The 19,931-nt window shown below is 42.6% G+C and overlaps 1 protein-coding gene across 2 annotated transcripts in view; it reads right to left on the minus strand.

Moving 5' to 3' along the window:
- Positions 1 to 10,025: 10,025 nt before the first annotated feature.
- HSD11B1 (hydroxysteroid 11-beta dehydrogenase 1) overlaps positions 10,026 to 19,931 on the minus strand; it is a gene marked incomplete at its 3' end in the record, with an annotated part of 31,471 nt that continues 21,565 nt past the window's right edge. The window contains exons 5-6 of one of the 2 annotated variants that reach the window (XM_079725528.1): positions 11,853 to 11,996; positions 10,026 to 10,243 (exon numbers count right to left, since the gene is read on the minus strand). In XM_079725528.1, coding sequence (XP_079581654.1) covers positions 10,026 to 10,243; positions 11,853 to 11,996 — 362 coding nt within the window. The remainder of the gene's footprint in view (positions 10,244 to 11,852; positions 11,997 to 19,931) is intronic. The other variant, XM_079725529.1, reaches the window with a different exon arrangement.

Genomic DNA, 19,931 nt, shown 5'->3' on the forward strand with positions numbered 1-19,931 from the left:
GGGATACCTTTCAACTTTGGAACAAGATTACTTTATGTATCATATCTGATACGTCCTGTTGCTCACTCTGAAGGGTTTTGCCCTGAGTGGCAGCCCAGGGCAGTAGAGCAGCAAGGGTGCTCCAAAGTAGGCCTGCCTGTGTTGGAAGCCTGGCTTCACCTTTACTGCCTGTTTCAGTTTAGTAAATTATTTAACCTCTTTACATCTCAGTTTCTTCCTCTGTAAAATGACTATAATGATAATCCCTACCCTATGGGATTATTTAAAGATTATATGACCTAACACTTATATAGTACTCAGTACATGTTAGCTGTAACTATTATTTTAGCCCTTGTGACCTGTCAGTGGTGGAGGTAATGGATCCTCAGTTGTATCTGCAGTTGTATGAATATGAAGGAGTGGTTTCAGTGAGTTTTTGTCTGGTATAATTTCACAAGTATATCTATAGGATAAAAATGTTTCAAGTTATGACTTCAAAAGACCAATAAACATGTGGAACCTCTCCATCCATGAGATGATGGCAAAAGTTAAAATATGTAATCTTTTGACAATCTAAATATCTTTATTATCATTATTTTTTTTGTGTTTAATAAAATATTTAACTTAAAAAAAATTTTTTTTTTTTTTATTTTGCGTTACGCGGGCCTCTCACTGTTGTGGCCTCTCCCGTTGTGGAGCACAGGCTCTGGACGCGCAGGCTCAGCGGCCATGTCTCACGGGCCCAGCCGCTCTGCGGCACGTGGGATCTTCCTGAACCGGGGCACAAACCCGTGTCCCCTGCATCGGCAGGCGGACCCCCAACCACTGCGCCACCAGGGAAGCCCAAATATGTAACTTTTAAAACTCACTCAACGGACCAGGTTCTTTTAAGAATATGTGTTACACTGCTCTGTGGAAGAAAAATATTTGATGTGCCTCATAGAGTGCCCCCCACATAAGTGTCTGGTAGGCCACTTAACTTCTATTTTTTTTTGGACCAAATCAAATGTGTTCTGCCATAAATAATGGGAATCATAATAGCACCTACCTCATTTTGAGCACTAAGTGAGTTAATATTCACACAGTAGATTACTGTCTGAACATAGTGAGTATATGGAAATGTTGGCTAATAAATGAAGTTAAAAAATCATCCCAATGTGTTGATACTCTTTTTAGCTTTTGCATTACGTGATTGATAATTTGATTTATATGGAGATTATATGGAGGAACTTAATTTTATTTATATGGAGATTTTGGTCATTTCTAATTTTTAGCTTTTACTACAGTGCTGCCAGTGAGCACCTTCATGCATGCAGTTATGCGTTTTCTTCTTTTAAAATATATCCTTGAGGATGAACATCTCAGGAGTGGGTTTGCTGGAGTGGTTTCATGAAGACGTGGATTCCTTCTGATGAGAAAGTTTTGCAGGAAGTGGGCCGGAAGGAGAAGAGCTAAGGTATAGGGCACTGCTGGAGATGGCAAAGTCAGGAGAGCTGCAGAGAGATGAGGGTCCTCCTACCAGCATGATAGCTCAGTTCTGCTGGGTGTTGGCAAGGAGGCAAAACCAGGGTGATGTGGTGAAAAGAGTAATGGTCTGGAATCTGGAGAAATGACTTTTACATCCATCTACGCCTCTCTCCTGAAATGCAAAGTTGTTTTGTCTCTGTGGGTCTCAGTTTCCCCTAAAGCCTTTCCCAGTGTTAGGGTCTAAGAGTCCTCTATTTCTGAAATGTTAATTAAATACCTTATACATGCCAAGATCTGTGTTTGGTACTAGGGATGCAACAATGAGTAAAAGACAGTAAGTCCCTTGATGTAGTCATGTAAGACAATTTAAAGGGTAAATTTAGAGTTGGTAAACTCAAGTGATAGGTAAATACAGAAATTTATAGAAGCACGGGAGAGGGGTGGGAGAGTACCCATCCCAGCCTTGAGGGGTGGGCCCTGGCGGAAGGGGGCAAGTTTTCCTAGAGAGGGTAGTGGTTGAGCTGTGTCTTAAAGGGTGAGCAGGATTTAAGCAGACTGTGGGGAGAGTGAAGAGTGTCCGGGCAGAAGAGGTGGCCTGGGTAGAGGTACAGTGGGAATAGCAGGGTGCCTTCAGAGGGCCAGCGGTTCCGTGTGCTCAGGGAATCCAAAGCATGGCAGGTGACCTGAGGTGTGTCTGGGGAGGTGGCCGAGGTCCTTACACATCACTGTAAAGAGTTTAGGTTTTCTATGTACCATTTTACCCAAGGATGGCTTTGGGTATATGCTAGCCTCCGCTTGCAGCCAAGACTCTGTCTTGATTTCCCCATACCTTGACATTTCTTTCCCCTGGAGGCTCAGAGCACCTTGCTTTTGAGGATGACCGCTAGCTGTCGCTATTGAACAGATCTGGCTGCCCGCAGCTAAAGGCGAATGGTGGTGTCCTAGGCTGCTAGCTCCCGGCGGCCCTACCAGATGCTTGAGTGTGCCCCGCCTCCTCTGGGTCTGTTCATACGTCCTGAGAGGTGACTTACAGTAGGCACGCAGTGAGGAGGTGGTGGTAGCCCTTGAGCAGAACCTGGGCAAGCTGGGGGAAGGAATTGTGGTGAAGTGCGGTCCACCACACCACCGCAGTCAGCCACTGGGTGGCGCTGCCACCACTGACCGCAGAAAGGGAGGCCTGTGAAAAGGGTAAGTCTCTGAATAGGACTGCTTTGCTGCTTTGGGGTGGGGTAACTTTTGCGTCCACTCTGTTACCTGGAGTTCGGGTGCCACAGGACTGGTCAAGGACAGTGTGAGGGAAGCCTGGAAGCACACCGACCCAACAGTCCCAGATCAGCCAACACTGCCATTTTTCGGGTCCTTCAGGCCTCACCCCTGGTCGGCGTGTGTTTTTTGACTTGTCCCCAGTTTCCACCCTTTGGTTCCAGGTCCTGCAATGAGCCAATACCCCCTTCCCTTTGGCTTCTGTTTCCTTATTTTCCTTCCCAGTAACTCCCATCTCCAAAGCCTCCCCATTCAGCAGGTGTTCATCTGGGACTTTTCTTTTTTAGGAATCCACTTCCCCCTCTCCTTTTTCCTGTGGCATTGCTGTTCGCTGTGAGTCTGTGTCCTCACCCTGTGTGTTCGGATCTGTGCAGACTTAATTCTACTTCTCCTGGCTTTTTTGCCTCTGGGCGTTGTAGTTCTAAGCACTATTTTACCTTTTTAAAAATTCTCTCTTTTCTTGTCTGCTTTTTCTTTTCACATTTGCCCTGTCTTCGTCCCTGTCTCCCATTCCCCCACCTACAAAAACCAGAGAATTTAGACATATTCTAAGTCTAACTAGAAAACTTGTGAGTCTAACAACTAGAGAAGTTAAAGAAGTTAAAGTCTAACAACTAGCGGGGGAGGATATAGCAAGTAAGGGGTATCCCGACTTTTCTTGGCATCCTTCATGAACTGGCGACCCTCTGGGGTGGGCTGGTGATCTAGGGGTGCTGAGAGGCTGACACTGAGGCAGACTTGCTGGAGACATTGTAAGGCAGCATGGGTACTTATGTGTTTTTCTTTTCCCTTAATGCTGCAAGTTAGTTTGGTTCTCATACCTCCCTCGAGAAATTAAGGGATGCTTCTGGGACTTGATTAGCATATGTGTCCCCGTGCTCTGGGATGGGCACTAAAGAAGAAGAATGTGGGTTCTTGGCAAATTCCATGGACAGCAGGCAATGCCCAAAGGGGTAAGGGTTCTACCCAACATGTAGCAACCTCAGAGGGGAACAGGAGCACGCTCTGAACCAAGGGAAGGTTAGGCCTGTAAAAGGTCCCAAAGGACTGGTTAGTAGCATGACATATGCTGACTTCTTCCTCTCACACAACTTTGGAGCCTTAGTCTCCAAAGGGGATGTGTTGCAGGGACTACTGGGGTATAGGGAGAAAAATATTAGAATTTCTCTTTATTTTTTTTATCTTGTCTTTTTAAGATTTCTATTTTTGCATATGTTTTGTGCTAGTAAATATTACATGCATATATTATATAAATAGTAGCTATATATCTATTAGAAATACATATGCCTAATCATTTTTTAATGATGAAGTGTGGGATCCAAAGTTTCAGAGATCACTGCTCTGGAGAAACTTTGGAGCTTGCCATGGACTCTAGCGGAGGCCTGTGATGCTGGCCCAGAGCAGCCCAGCTGAGGAGGAAGGCCGAGCCTGTGTGGACAGACTTGGCGGCAAGGTGGGACTTAGTTGTCCTTGAGAGGGAGCTCTCCAGAAACAGCAGCTGGATGACTGTCCCCCATGCCCATGTGAGTCACAGCCTCTGAGGTCACCTCAGGGTCCCCTGCTACCTGATATCTTAGGGCCTTTTATTACATTCTTTGTTGAGGAGAGGTTTCATAGTTTCTCAAAGGGAAATTTGAAGAGGTGAGAGGCCTAGGATATTCTCCAGCATGGGGGGAGCTGTGACTGATTAGGACTTTGCAGATGGTCAGTGGGAGGGGATCCTGTCACCATGGTTAGGAGCCTGGCATCTTAGGGATTGTGTCCTTCTGCTCTGACTGTATCTCAGACTTGTTTCCGAGGTGATTTACATTTGTGACAAATACTTGTGGTTGCCTAACGGAACCCCATTTTTGTTTGGGGTGGAAATGTGCTCAGCTGAAAATTCCATTTCTCAACCTCTCTTGAAGGGAGAGGTGGTCCCAAGATGTGACCCTAGCCCAGGGGATGTAAGCTGAAGTCATGGCTGGGGCTTTCCCATTGGCTGTTTATTAGGGGTCAGAATCAGCTGGTGCACACATTTGGCCCTTCACATTTCTCTTTTTTTTTTGGCATGATGCTGAAGGTGGGGCAGCTGTCTTGTGACCCCACCATGACAAGGAGGAAGATGGATAATTGGAAATATAGAAGGAGCCTGGCTGTCGGAGGTGCTGGTCTGCTCTTCCCAGACTTTTTGTTATGTAAGGAAAAGAAATCTCTATTTGATTCAGCCATTGCAGGGGTTTTTCTGTTGCTCCCAGGGGAATGTAGTGCTAGCGAACATGAAGGTGGACTCAGGGCTCGCAGACACTTGGGTTAAGGCCATGACTTCATGCAAGATGCTGACGTACTTAGAGTTGAAGAACGTGAGCGTCCCCTGTCTCAGGGAGCCCTTGTTCCCTCTTCTTCTCCAGCAATGATGGAAACAAGCTGTCCTGTTACTTGCAAGTCCTTGGAAGAGGAGAGAGGCATTGAGCTGGCCCTTTAAGAATTACTAATTCTATTAAGATTGTGGAAATTGAAAGTCAGGGTGAGTGCTGGAGCCGGCTGTGCAGGTTTGAGCGAACGGATGGTGCTTAGCTCCGCTAATACAAATTCAGTGGTGGCAACTGGTGGCTTCAAATTGGCCATGGTGAGAGTATTTGTATCATGGAAGTAGGCAAATATTACACATCAGGGCTTTTTTCTTTTTTTTTCTTTTCGGGAGAGCCAGTTGTTAAGTATTTACCAACACACCCTTGGAAAGACCACAAGTTTAGTTTACTAACTACCTTAATATTGTTTCATAGCTTCTCTGCTTTCCCCATGCTGTCTAATAAGTTATAAGTGAGCAGAATCAAGAAGCAGCTGATTTCTACTGAACTCAGGCTGAAGTCTTTTATGTATTTATTTTTAAAGATCCTTGAATTTTATTTACTTATTTATTTATTTGGCTGTGTCGGGTCTTAGTTGTGGCATGCAGGGTCTTTTGTTGTGCACGGCTCTAGGCATGGGCTTAGTTGCCCCGAGGCATGTGGGATCTTAGTTCCCCAACGAGGGATCCAACCCACATCCTCTGCATTGGAAAGCGGGTTCTGAACGACTGAATCACGAGGGAAGTCCCAGACTGAAGTCTTATTATGTCTTTGGGCCTAAGGTGAGCCCTGAAAGTTCAGCCTGAAGGCAAAACTAATTTTAATCTGACTTTGGCTGTAAATTTGTCATCCAGTCGAGCCCCTGTCTTGGCATTCATCTCCTTTCCACGTCATCAGCCTCCTGCCCCCATCCTGTCGACAATCTACAGGGCCTCAGCTCTTGCAAACCTGGCTTCTTGCCCCAGTTGTGCCACCCACAGAAGCCTCCGATTCTGGGTCTGGAACAGCAGTTTCTCACTTGCATCCACATACCTTATGATCTTCCTTATGAGCACACCACATGCTCTTCTTACGATGTGACATGACACCCCTCTATCAAGAGGTGGGGTCTGTATGTCCTGTCCTTGAAATGGGGTGGATCTTCATAAAACTGCTTCGCTAATAGCATATGGTTGGTCGTAATGGGCAATACAGCTTCTGCCTGGCTCTGTCACTCAGGACACATGCCTTTGGAGCCCGGAGCCACCATGTAAGAAGTCCGGCAGTCCTGAAGCTGCTGTTCTGAGAGACCACGCGGAGAGGCCACAGAAAGCTAGAGATGCCCAAGGAGCCCTCAGCTGTTCCAGGCTCCAGCCAGCCAAGTCTTTCCGGTTCAGGCGCAGGCTGCATGTGCGATGGGGCCTGCAGATGATTTAGTGCCTGGCCTTTGAGCCAGCCCAGCTGTGCTGAGTGGAGCAGAAGTGAGCTGTCCCCCTCTGAGCCCTGCCCAGACTGCAGACTCATGAGTGAAGTAAATGTTTCTCTGAGGTACCAGAGATGAAGCCTTCACCGTATCTTTAGAGGGGGACACACTTCAACCCACAACACTGCCATTGCAAGAAACACAGGTCTGCTCTTCAGAGGGAAGCCATTCCTGATTCTGTCAGGTCTGAGAAGAGTGCTTCATGCAAGTTAGCCTCCCCATTCCATACACTCACACTGACACTCACACTCACGTACGTGTGCACAAGCCTCCCATTATGTGTGTGTGTGTATATATATATATATATAATATAAATATTATATATATAATTTTAACATAAATGGGATTATGTTATACACATTTGTAAACAACCTGTCTTATACACTTAACAGTATGTCCTGAAGGTCCCTCCATGTGAGTACGTTTAAATCTACCTCATCCCTTGTTATCATGATATAGTGATTTCATAGTATTGATAGCCTGTGGGTAGATAGTAAAGTTGTTTTCAGTGTTTTGGTTCGGGTTAGCCCTAACCACAAATGTAATGTTTGGTGACTTTAAAATTTTCCTAACAGTTAGTACAGTAATTCCTTATGGTAAGAGAATATTTTTGTTAAAAAAATATTGCTGGGTGACCTCCAGGTGGAGTCGTAATCCACTTTTCATGATAAATGGGGGAGCAGAAGGAGGGTGGGGGCTGAGCGCTCTGGGCTCTGAGTCAGGGAAGACATGGAGCTGGGGAGGAAGCACTTTGAAAGAGACCTGGCCCAGGGGGACCTTTTGAGTTAAGTGATGCCCACCCAGGGAATGGAAACCCAGTCTTCCTTCCCCTCTCTGAAATATTAGGAAAAGGTGACATTGCTCACTAATACGTTCAGTGAGAGTGGAATTGCTTTTGGAATCCACAAAGGAATGCTGAATTTTCGTGTCACTGTGGGTGAAAACAGACATCCTTGCATATATATTTTTGAGCTCATTATGAAGTGAGCTAGGCAGGCCAGATTCTCTTACATGGAACTCATCCAATGACAAAAACCTTTGGACTGCTGGTGTCACTGAAATTGGACCTTGCCTCTGGAGACAGTGGGCAGATATCTAGGGGTAGGGGAACCAGGTAAGGAGCTGGGTTAGGGCCCCACCTGTGGGTGAGAGAAAGAGCTGAGTTTATTGCTCACTCAGGTAAGGGGAAGTACTACCTTGGATGGAGACTTAGCAGCCTTTCAGAATGGGGAGGGCAAAGTCGGGGTATTTATGAAGTGTTGGAGTCTAGTTTAAGGTGGGCTTTCAGTGTGGTGGTTTGATTAGAATTGGGGAAGGATCGTGATGCAAACATTTCAGATTGGTGATGACAGGGTTTTGACATGAGGTTCCAAAGAGCCTTGAAGAGTAATAGCCATTTGATGCTGTCTATTGAAAAGCTGAGCATTTTTAAATGGGTTTGCAACACTTATCTTCCTGGACAGAAATTGATTGGAATAGTAAGGTCATGCTGCTGAAGACAAACGAATTGTAATGTCCAGGTTAGTGAAGACAGCAAATGATGAGGGTGTCAATGGTATTGGTTCTCAGACCTAATTTCTGAGATCATCCCCTTTGGATTCTGGGGAAAACCTCATGTAGTAAGATGTTTAACCTCTACCCAAGCAAATTCTAAGTCGCTTTTAATATTGTCCCCTCCCTTCAGTTAAGGAATTATTGCACTCTATGTCATCAACAAAGTCTGTGAAGAGGGAGCCTCATTTCTACAGGAGACTGAGGAGTGTTAATATGACTGGTCAGAAACCAAGATATCTACTAGACCTCATTTTACATGTGTGTGTGTGTGTGTGTGTGTGTGTGTGTGTGTGTGTGTGTGTGTGTGTATTATGCTATATAGTCAGAAACCAGACTTCACGTTTTTGATCCATTTTCTCACACACAGGCTCAGTCAGGTCTCTCCTGCTCCCTTTGCCCTGGACATAACCTGGGAAGGTCCATGTTATGGACTGAGAAAAGTCCAGCCATATTCACACTCCCAGATCCAGCTTCTTCTCCATGCGCTGGCAGCTCAATGGACTCCAATTTGTTCTCCTGACCAGCCATTTAGATTAAGAAGCGAGAAAAGGAAATTTACCCTATACTTCCAGACCCGTGTCTTGTGTCCCAGCATTACTTCCCATGGAAACTCTACATTTGGGAGTGTTGGGTTTGTGCTGGATATATACCATCTATCCCTCCAAACACTCTCCATCCTTTTCCACCCCGCTCTGTGTATGGGTAGGCTGACCTGTATGGTTTATATCAATCTACACTTTGCCCCTTTGTTCACCTAATAGAAAATATCAGCCAGAAACCAGAGGGAGGGAAGTGAATGAGGCTGGTATATTTTTTTCCCCGGATCCCTCCCCTGTGGTCCTTGATGGGCTGGTGGTATCCTTTAACTGAATGTCATAGCTCCTGTCACGTGGCACTCTGCAAACATTTCTTTCTATCTGGGCTTTTATAACAGTTCTCACCTCTTTTCCTGATGGTGGGCCTAGGGCTGGAAATAGCTGCAACTAACCCTGAGATGCTACATTACCTCTGTGATTTCCCTATAACCTTGCCCACACTTTTGTAAAAAATCTCCTTTTCATTAACCTCTACTAAAATTATCCAGTTTGCCACTCTTACCTGTTGGGGGACCTGGCCAATATAGGGCTTTGTTGAGTTGTTAATATTTTGTTTCCTCTTTGGTTGTAGTCAAGTGATGCCTGGCAAGTGTTTGATAGATATTTGTTGAATGAATGAATGACTAAATGTGTGAGTGACAGGATTTGAACTCCAACCCCTGCTCTACAAACTTCTAATATACTACTGAGCGTTCACATGTAGAGTACAGTTGCTTGATGCACTCTGAGTACAATAAACAAGTGTAGGTTGTGTGGCTCCAGTTTCCAGGAACCTCCACTTCTCTGGATTTGCCCTGGTTGTTCATACCCAGATGTCCTCCTTCCCAGAGGAGCAGTATGAAATAATATAAAGAGTATCTGAAATATACAAAATGGTAAAGACACGATGTTCACTAAATGAAGAGTAGGATGATTTTTTCAACTCAAAAAGAGATAAAAGGTCCATATCACAAAATAAGAAATGTACACTGAAAAACTTCGCATGTATAGGTTATGGTTTTAATGGAGCCGTACTGAATGAACTGAAGTTACGGCCATGAGGCATGAATTTATAAAGTTTATGTGACCTTTATTATAATTAATATTGACTAAGCATTATAACATTATTACATATGAGATCAATTTGATATAACTATCTTGTAATTATATCTGTTGTTACTATCAGTTTCACAATTGATGGTTCATGACATTCGTACACTTTCTACTGTATAAGTGTTAGAGGAACTTCTTTAAATTTTGAGATGTGATATGTGACTTGCAACACCCTGGGAACACCCATATCTCTCTGGGGAGATACCTTCATGATGGAGCTCATGTAAATATCAGGCAGAATTGTTCCAAGCCCCCTTATCATGCCTAGCCCTAAGGAAGTGCCTAGTTGTTTATAAATATTTCCATATTATAATTTCGTAAGGAGAGAAATTCCATGATCTTCCTCCCTGGATTTCCCAGCAGGAAAGGAGTCAAGACCGAACTGTCATAATACACTTCCTTTTGGCGCAGAGCTCCCCCTTTGATAATCTCCAGGGCACATTCTTCCTTTGGAGATGCTTCTGCATTGTATATCCCAGCAGTTCCTGTCATGGCTGTTTCTGTAGAACAACAAGAGAAGAGTGGGGTTATCTAAGACTAGTAGAGTCTACACAATAGAAGGCCTGCAGACACCAACAGCTTAGCTTTTAGGGGCTGTTGGCCAGTGCTTGCTCGGCAAGGTCCACGGGCCCTGGCAGGAATACGTGGAGAAGACTGGGTATGTTTAGGGCCTATTGGGCAAAGAGAGGCTTAGTGTTCATGTGGGCCTCATCTAAATGGATGAAGATTTGTGGAGGCAGCTGGAGGTTACTTGTTGGGAGATTTGAATCATGCTCCTCTCTTGGGCGTTTTGGCTGGAGTGAGGGAGTAATATGGGGGAGCAGAATGAGGATAGAGGTCATGTGATGGGAAGTGTCAGTGGGCAAAACCAGAGTGAGGTATGATAACGACTACTGATTTGTAAAAGGAAATGATGGACGAGAATCCAGACCTTTGCTCCCTTGTCAACACCAATCACTTTCAATTAGAAGGAAACTATTGTTACCTGCTCTCTTCCTCCAGGTATTTGTGTCCTTCTTGCCCAGCTTCTCTCTCTCTCTCCATCCTTGCTTCACTGTGTTTCTTTGTCTTTCTCTCTCTCTCTCATTCTGTAACTACTACTCAATTTACTCAGTGACTCTTAAATAAAGTTTTCTTTTAAAAAAAATTTTTATTTTTATTTATTTATTTGGCTGCGCGGCATGCGGGATCTTAGTTCCGCAGCCAGGGACAGAACCCGTGCCCCCTGCAGTGGACGTGTGGAGTCTTAACCACTGGACTGCAGGGAAGTCCCTTAAATAAAGTTTCCTTATCATACTTGCCACATGTTTTAGATAACCTTGCATTTGGACTTACAGAAAAGTCGTAAAAATGGTGCAAAGTTTTTCCTTATATCCTTCAATCACAACAGCATAACCATTGTACGATTATCAACAATAGATATGATAGAATTGGAACAACCTTACTAATTAAACTGCAGGCTTTATTTTTTCACTGATACCCTTTATATAGTCCAGGATCTTATCCAGGATTTCACTTAGTAGTAATTTCTTCTTATGTTCCCTCTTATCCCTGACAGTTCCTCAGTCTTTCCTTGTCTCTCATGGCCCTGATGCTGTTGAAGAGTACTGTTCAATTGATTTGTGTAATGCCCCTCAATTTGGGTTTGTCCACTGTTCTTATAATTAGAATGAGGTTATGAATTTTTGGTAAGAATACCCCCCAAATGATACTGTGTCCTTCTCAGTGCATCATATCAAAGGGTTCATGATATCTAGGTCTTATTACTGGTATATTATTAAGGAAAACAAACTCACATTTGGTAAGTCTCACATAGGAAAATAATGGCCACTGAGTTGTCATGAGGACATAAGGTGTTCAGAATAGGGTCATATGATGAGTGTGGTGTCACTCAGCACGCTTGGTGGTCAGAATGGAAAGAAGGGTCAAAGAGCAGTCAGAGGCTCCACTAATGACAGTGGAGCCCCTTCATTAAAGGGAGACTAGCGCTGTCACTGGTTTTCAGTGCATGACACATGACGATATCAGGGAGTTCAGCACCCTCTTTACCCACAATGGTAAGAAAGACAATCCATCTACAGGCCATTTATTCCAATCTCTTGACCTTACCTGTGTCTATGAGGCCAAGGATACAGAGGGTGATCGACACATTGACATTGGTCACTGCATATTCCACCCTGAGAGAGGAGAAGAACCCATCCAGAGCAAACTTGCTTGCAGAATAGGCAGCAATAAGTGGATTAGCTATTCTCCCTAAATGATATAGAGATGGGTTAACACGGGGACCTATTTCAACTCTGACAGAGCTGATCTGTGTTTTATCAGTAGCAGGCTTTGTAACCCCTGTGAAGTCCTTTTACCCTTTGAGTCTTTGTTTCTCTCTACTCCCCAAAGAGATTATTATGCTGTGTTGAATTTCTGAAAGACAAAAACATTAAGGTATCAAAGAAACTCTCTTTGATGAGACTGGGATGCAGTGTGGAGTGGGCTGCAGGAAAGCCTTCATTGAAGAGGGGTTAGTTAGATTTTTAGTAAAGATGGTAAATAAGTGGATTATGAAAGAGCCATGTAATTCCACAGCTGCTAACTTTTCCACCTCTGACCCAAGAGCGCTGGAAGGGTTTGGCAAGGGCTGTCTACACAGAGACCTATCACTGATTTACTTTCTATGCAAGGGGAATGAAAACTCCTGTCTTTGTTTTCTACTCCATATCACTTTTCTTACTTTCATCAGCCTGGTTAATTCTCACTCCGTTTTTTTGGAGGATATGTGGACATATGCCTGATAGCATAACCTATTCATTATACCCTTTCCAAGAGGAGAGAGTAGTGGTGTCCTGAGACCTTAGACTCTTTGCTCAGCATTATTATAACAGCTACTTTAAAATTCTTGTCTGCTAATTCTAAAATCTGGGTCATTTTAGGACTGATATCCATTGATTGCCTTTCCCTCCTGAGTATGGGTCACATATTCCTATTCTTGTATGTGCAGTCATTTTTCATTGTATCCTTGATATTGTAAGAGTCTCTGGATTCTGTCATATTCCTCCAAAGAGTATTCGTTTTTATTTTTTATTTTTTGGTGGGCAGTTAACTTGGCTGAAACTCTGTGTCTCTTGCAGTAGGTACCAGATGAAATCTCTGTTTAATTATTTGAATCTTAACTGGGCTTCTTGGTATCTACACTGCCCTGTGAGTATTTCAGGGGACAAATAGAGATTTGAGAAGGGTGTTTACATACAGAATTTGGTGCTCTTGCACCATGGCTCTTTCCTTTCTGGGATGTCTCCCTTCACTTTCCAGCTGTTACAGAAACCCCAAACTCTTCTTTCTGCTTTTACAAGGTAGTAAGATGGCAGATTTCAATCCTAAAAATGACACTGATTGGGGTCTGCCCTTGAGCACAAGCTACAAAATTGGGAAACTCATCTAGTGTCATTTCCCTCTTTCAAGTGCCAACAACTCTCCAGTTTCTTCTTTTGAGTCTTCTCTTCAGTGCTTTCAAAGGTTGTTTTCTGTATTTTGTCCAAGTTTGTTATCTGGAGAAGGTTGGTCTATTAGGTATTACCCTGCCATTATTGGATTTGGAACCTCTGTGAGTTTTTAAAATATAATGAAGTTTCGTTCCAAATCCATGAAGGAAGAATGATTTATTCAGTAAAGATGCTGGGAAAGTTGGTTAACTAATTGGAAAAAATTGTTAGCTCCTTACTTTATGTCATATATCAGAAAATGATACATGGAAAATTATGGCAGATGGTGTTGTCTACCCAATATCCATTTCCCTTTCTTTAATAAAAGAATCTAATTTTGTTCAGGATAGCAATGTATTCAGGTAAAAATATTTACTTCTTCAAGGTTCCCTTGCTCTTTTGGGTAGTCACGTGATCTAAACCTGGCCAATGAGAAATCTAGCAGTTGGGGTCTCCAGGAAAGATATTGATTACCTGATAAAATAGATGGATTCAGGTGACATGCAGCTTTTACATTTTGCCCTTTCACTTTCTTTCTAAGTAGACTACAGCTGTGATGCCTAAAATTGCAGTAGTCATTTACGAACTTGAGGAAAAGCTGTATATTAATTATATAATTAAGGATTATAGAACAAAAATGTGGAATGAGCTTAGATTCTTGAAGATATAGTAAGTCCATCAAACCAGCCCTGAACTTATTACCTGAGAAAAGGAAACCCCATCTAGTGTTAAGCCATTTTAAGTGGAGTTTTTGTTACATGTGCAGCAGAATGAATCTCCTGACTGATTAAAACATTCAATCATAGAAAGAGGATAATATAGGCAAACACTTACCAGATTCTTGTTTATGAAAAATCATTCTAACATAAAAGTAAAAAAAACATGTAAAGGCAAAGAATATTTTATTATACAAAATGTAAAATTTCTATATGTCAAAATGGTAGCTATAATAATTTCACTATAAAGGTAAAGGGTAAATGATAAACTAGAAAATCATTTTCAACATATCAGTCAGACAAAAGCTTAATATCATCAATCTTTAGTATATAAAGAACTCTTAAAAATTCAAAAAATACAAGCAAATCTCTGTAGGGAAACACTCCATCCTCAATCCTCAATCATGAGTTTTGGCTTGAGATAACTCTGCAGTCAAGTTCCAGGAAGGGGTGTGTAACACAGGATGTCCAATCAGAGTTTCTGATACCCTGGGTTACTGACTAGTCTAAGGCTGGACCAAAGACCCAAGCAGGGCATCAAGATACATTGTTGTTGTTTAACAAGAAATCAGTTCCCTTTTCTTCCTCTGTATCAGAACCGCAACTGAATTCATGTTTCCACCTGTTGCAGAGACTGCAGTATTCTCTCCAAATATCTTCTGCCCCTCTTCCTTAGCAGTAGAATCCCGGATTTGTAGCTGGGCTCAGTTATCTGGAATAAAGTCCACATTTCTCAGCTTCTTTCAGCCAGATTGTGCCAAATGACTAAGTGCCATCCAATAAGTTGTACACAAAAGTGTGTCATGTGATTTCTGGGATATGTCCTTAAAGGAAGAAATCAGTCTCTCCCTTCTCAATCCTTCCTCCTTCTTGGTTCCTGAAGGTTGACCCCAGAACTATCATGGACCTTGAAGTAGAAGCCATATGTTGAGAATGGCAGAGCATTTAGAGAAAAGGAAGGAACCTGGGTGACCATGGAGCTGCCATCCTAGCCCTATACTGCTTACCTCCAGACTTGATTTGCCTTTTAACTTATTACATCCACTGCTATTTTAGGTTTTCTGTCAGAGAGCTTCACCTAATCCATGTTGAGAGTCTCCTTCACTTTTATGTAGCCCATGTGCCAAAGGAAAGCTGATACCATCTCTAACTCTAGGGGTGGCTTGTATGATTTATTTAATACCATCCTCCTTGCCCATGATTGTTACAGGAATGGGCATGGGGCCCAGTTTGGACCAATGAGACTCAAGCGGAATCTTGTTGGAGTGTCTGGGAAAGTGCTTTGTCCTTATGGGAGAGTTTCTTAAAGTAGAAATCCTGTTTCTCTTCTGTTGGACATTTCCGTGTATGGATATGGGGGCTGAAATTGCTACATCTATCTCACTGTCAGCCTGAGGATGAAGCCGCACATGGAAGAGAGCAGAGCCAAGAGAGTCACGGGGACACCGAGCTTGAGCCAAGTCAGTTGCCTGCTCTGCATCTGGACTTCCAGTTATGTCAATAATTTTCCTGTTGTTTAAGTCAAAAATAGATCCAAATTTTTTATAAGAATAGCATAATTGTCAAAACTATGAGTTCTCGAGTTAGATGACCTGGGTGTGAAATTCCAAGTATGCCATTTCTTAGCTGTAATATGTGGATAACAATATTACTAAGCTGAAGTAATCCATGTAATGGACTTAGCACAAACTGACACTTAGTAAATGCTATTATTAGTAGTATTAGTATTTCAAATTGGTGAGAAAAGCATGAGCTGTTCAAAAAATCACGTTGGAACAAATAGCTAGCTATTTGGAGAAAAGAAAAATGCCATTCTAATAAATAAGTTCAAATTATATTAGAGAATATATGTGGAAAATAAAATAATAAAATATGTGTGAATATATAACCTCAAGGTAAGAGATATTTGCGGTACGAGGGCCTCTCACTGTTGTGGCCTCTCGCTTTGCAGAGCACAGGCTCCGGACGCGCAGGCTCAGTGGCCATGGCTCACAGGCCTAGCCGCTCCGCGGCATGTGGGATCTTCCCGGACCAGGGCACGAACCCGTGTCCCTGCATCGGCAGGTGGACTCTCAACCACTGTGCCACCAGGGAAACCCCAAGAGATACTTTTTAAAGCATGAAATCAAAAGCATATGCTATAAAGGAAGAAATAAAGAGGTTTGAATATATGAGATTTAAAAAGCTTCAGTGTACTAGAAATGCTCGCCATTGCCTTCCTACACACATCCCCTTCAAAAAGATTTTGTCTTTCCATCTACAGAAGGTCGGGTCAGTGGTAGTTAATATGCACAATGGCTTGAACACGTATCATGGTGTCTCTCTCAAGAAACTGAAATAAGCAACAGCAGGGTTCTAATTAGCCCCTGTGGATTTTGAACTAAAACATCATGTAAGATTGGGACTGGGGTAGCCATTTCCAGTCATGGAAAAGGATAAGTAAACAGACAGACAAAATAAGCGGCCAAACAAACAGACAAACAAAATAATCATAAAAGTTGGAGCTAAATAAGAGCTAACATTTACTAACATATATTTAGCTCTTATATACTAGTTTAAAGTCTAAAGGCTAAATAATTGCCTAAGGTTTCATGGTTAATGAGTTGGAGAACTAGGATTCAAATCAGAATTCAAACTTGACTCTAGTGGTCCACACTTTCAAGCACAAGGTGGTATTTCCTCTACATAAGTCATCGTTCTTTATATGAGTGTTTCTCAGGAGCCATGTGTCAAATCCAGCCATTCCTGAGTGGGTGAAGATTTTCTCTACTCGACAGCTAAGCCCCAAATAGGCAAAATTTATGAAAAGCAGAAATATTTTCAGTTAAAAAAATTTTACTTATTTAATCTATTTATTTGGCTGCGTTGGGTCTTTGTTGCTGTGTGTGGGCTTTCTCTAGTTGTGGCGAGCGGAGGCTACTTTTGTTGCAGTGTGCAGGCTTCTCATTGTGGTGGCTTCTCTTGTTACAGAGCATGGGCTCTAGGCGTGCAGGCTTCAGTAGTTGTGGCACGCGGGCTCAGTAGTTGTGGCTCATGGGCTCTAGAGTGCAGGCTCAGTAGTTGTGGTGCACAGGCTTAGTTGCTCTGCAGCATGTGGGATCTTCCCGGAGCAGGGCTCGAAACCATGTCCCCTGCATTGGCAGGCGGATTCTTAACCACTGCACACCAGGGAAGTCCCAATATTTTCACTTTTAAGCTGACAGATGAGGGTACCCGTAAAAAGATGGGGCTAGTTACTCCTAGTCACTTTGTATTAGTTTCCTGGGGCTGCCATAACAAATTTCCACAAACTTAGAGGCTGAGACAGAGAAATTTATTCTCTCATAGTTCTGGAGGTTAGACGTCCCAAACCAAAGTATCAGCAGGGCCACATTCCCTCTAAAGACTTTAGTGGAGAAACCTTTCTTGTCTTCAAGCTTCTAATGTCTGCTCCTCATCTTTGGTGCTCCTTGGCTCGTAGATACATCAGTCTCTGCCTCCATCTTCAAAATTTTGTGTGTGTCTGTAGCTCTTTTTGTAAAACGTGTGGCTCTTTTTTTAAAAAGTGTTTTTGAATTTATTTTTGGCTGCGTTGGGTCTTTGTTGCTGTGTATGGGCTTCCTCTTGTTGCGGCGAGCAGGGGCTACTTTTTGTTGGGGTGCGCGGGCTTCTCACTGTGGTGGCTTCTCTTGTTGTGGAGCATGGGCTCTAGGTGTGCGGGCTTCAGTAGTTGTAGCACATGGGCTCAGTAGTTGCGACATGCAGGCTCTAGAGCGCAGGCTCAGTAGTTGTGGCACTCGGGTTTAGCTGTTCTGCAGCATGTGGATCTTCCTGGACCAGGGCTCGAACCCGTGTCCCCTGCATTGGTAGGCAGATTCTTAACCACTGAGCCACCAAGGAAGTCCTGCTCTTCTTATTAAGACACTTTTCATTGAATGTAGGCTCACCTAGATAATCTGAGATGATCTCATCTTGAGATCCTTAACTACATCTGCAAAGACCCTTTTCCATATAAACTCACATTCACAGATTCCAGGTGGACATATGCTTGGGGGTGGGTCACCCTTCAGCCCATTATACCATTCTAGATGATGATAAAGATATCGACTATGGCATTTCATAATATATATGTCCAGGTAGCAAGAAAAATGCAGAAGCAAGGGACCATGTGAACCCATAGTCTGCATTCTCATAGCAGTGATTTTTGTCCCACTAATGGAGCTTAGTGTATTCCGTTTTCTATTCTTGATTACCACTTAGGTAACGCTCAAAATAATAAAAAGGATTCTAAGTTGTTTGGCAGGAGAAAAGGGACAGATTTTTTTCATTGTTGTTGTTCCTGAGAGGAAGGTGAGAAAAGAGAGGAAGGGAAAGAGGAAGAAAGGACAGGGGTACGGAAGGAGCCATGGCAGAAGAGTTTTTGAAAAATTCATCAGATAGCTGTATGGTTTCAAAAAATGTTTTAAATGGTGAAGAGAAGTACTGAATTGACATAGAGATGGCCAACAGGCACATGAAAAAATGCTCAACATTGCTAATTATTAGAGAAATGCAAATCAAAACTACAATGAGGCACCACTTCACACTGGTCAGAATGGCCATCATTAAAAAGTCTACAAATAATAAATGTTGGAGAGGGTGTGGAGGAAAGGGAACCCTCCTACCCTATTGGTGGAAATGTAAATTGGTACAGCCACTATGGAGAACAGTATGGAGGTTCCATAAAAACTAAAAATAGAGTTACCATGTGATCCTACAATCCTACTCCTGGGCATATATCCAGAGAGAACTCTAATTTGAAAAGATACACACATGCCAATGTTCATTGCAGCACTATTTACAATAGCCAAGACATGGAATCACCTTAAGTGTCCATCAAGAGATGAATGGATAAAGACGTGGTACGTGTGTGTGTGTGTGTGTGTGTGTGTGTGTGTGTGTGTGTGTATATATATATATATATGAAATATATATACATATAATGAAATATTACTCAGCCATAAAAAGAATGAAATAACGTGATTTGCAGCAACATGCAGGGACCTTGAGATTATCATACTAAGTGAAGTAAGTCAGACAAAAGTAAATATATGATATTGTCTATATGTGGAATCTAAAAAAAAATGCAGATGAACTAATTTACAAAGCAGAAATAGACACACAGACATAGAAAACTTATGGTTACCAAAGGGAAAAGGTGGGGAGGGATAAATTAGGAGTTTGGGATTAACATATACACACTACTATATATAAAATAAATAACCAAAAAAGACCTACTATAATACAGGGAACAATACTTGATATTTTGCAATAACTTATAATGGAAAAGAATCTGAAAAAGAATAGGTATATTATGTATAATTGAATCGCTTTGCTGTACACCTGAAACTAACACACACACACACACACAAAATAGTGAACTATTAGGCAAGGGTCAAGACTGAACAGACTACTGAAAGTTTTTCATCTTTATTATGAAAATTATGCATGAGGTACACTTTAACCTAACTACCTATGGGAACTGTCAGTTTTTCAGCTGAAGGCTGTAGCTGTCATTGACATTCATTATAACCATATTTCATTTCTTAAATTTTGTGACCTGCCACTGATCTGCAAACCTTTAAACCAGTAGTTCTCATATTTAATTCCCATAAGCACCATGTGTCAAGAACATGCAGTTTTGAACCCACCTCTTCTTCAGAGTCTTCTAGTTGATGTTTTGGGGTAGAGGCTGTGCTGAAGGGTTCAGTAGGAAAGAGGGTCATAAACCATATCTAGGATGGTTTTAAGGGTGGATATGGGAGCAGGGAAGGTATGGCGACATAAGCTTACTGAACCTGATCTAGGAACTTACAGGAGAAATGGAGGGGGAAGGTCTTTGGAAGGGGCTGAAGTCTCTCACAAAGATAATTGGATGAGCCGTCAGTAAATTATGAGTTGTTGGATCTCTTTAAAGCTCATACTAGTATGATCAGGGAAAACATCTGTCCCAAATCTAAAGTGGATATTCAGGTGAAGAA

Source organism: Hyperoodon ampullatus, assembly GCF_949752795.1.
Source record: "Hyperoodon ampullatus genome assembly, chromosome: 2".
NCBI classification, from domain to species: Eukaryota; Metazoa; Chordata; class Mammalia; order Artiodactyla; family Ziphiidae; genus Hyperoodon; species Hyperoodon ampullatus.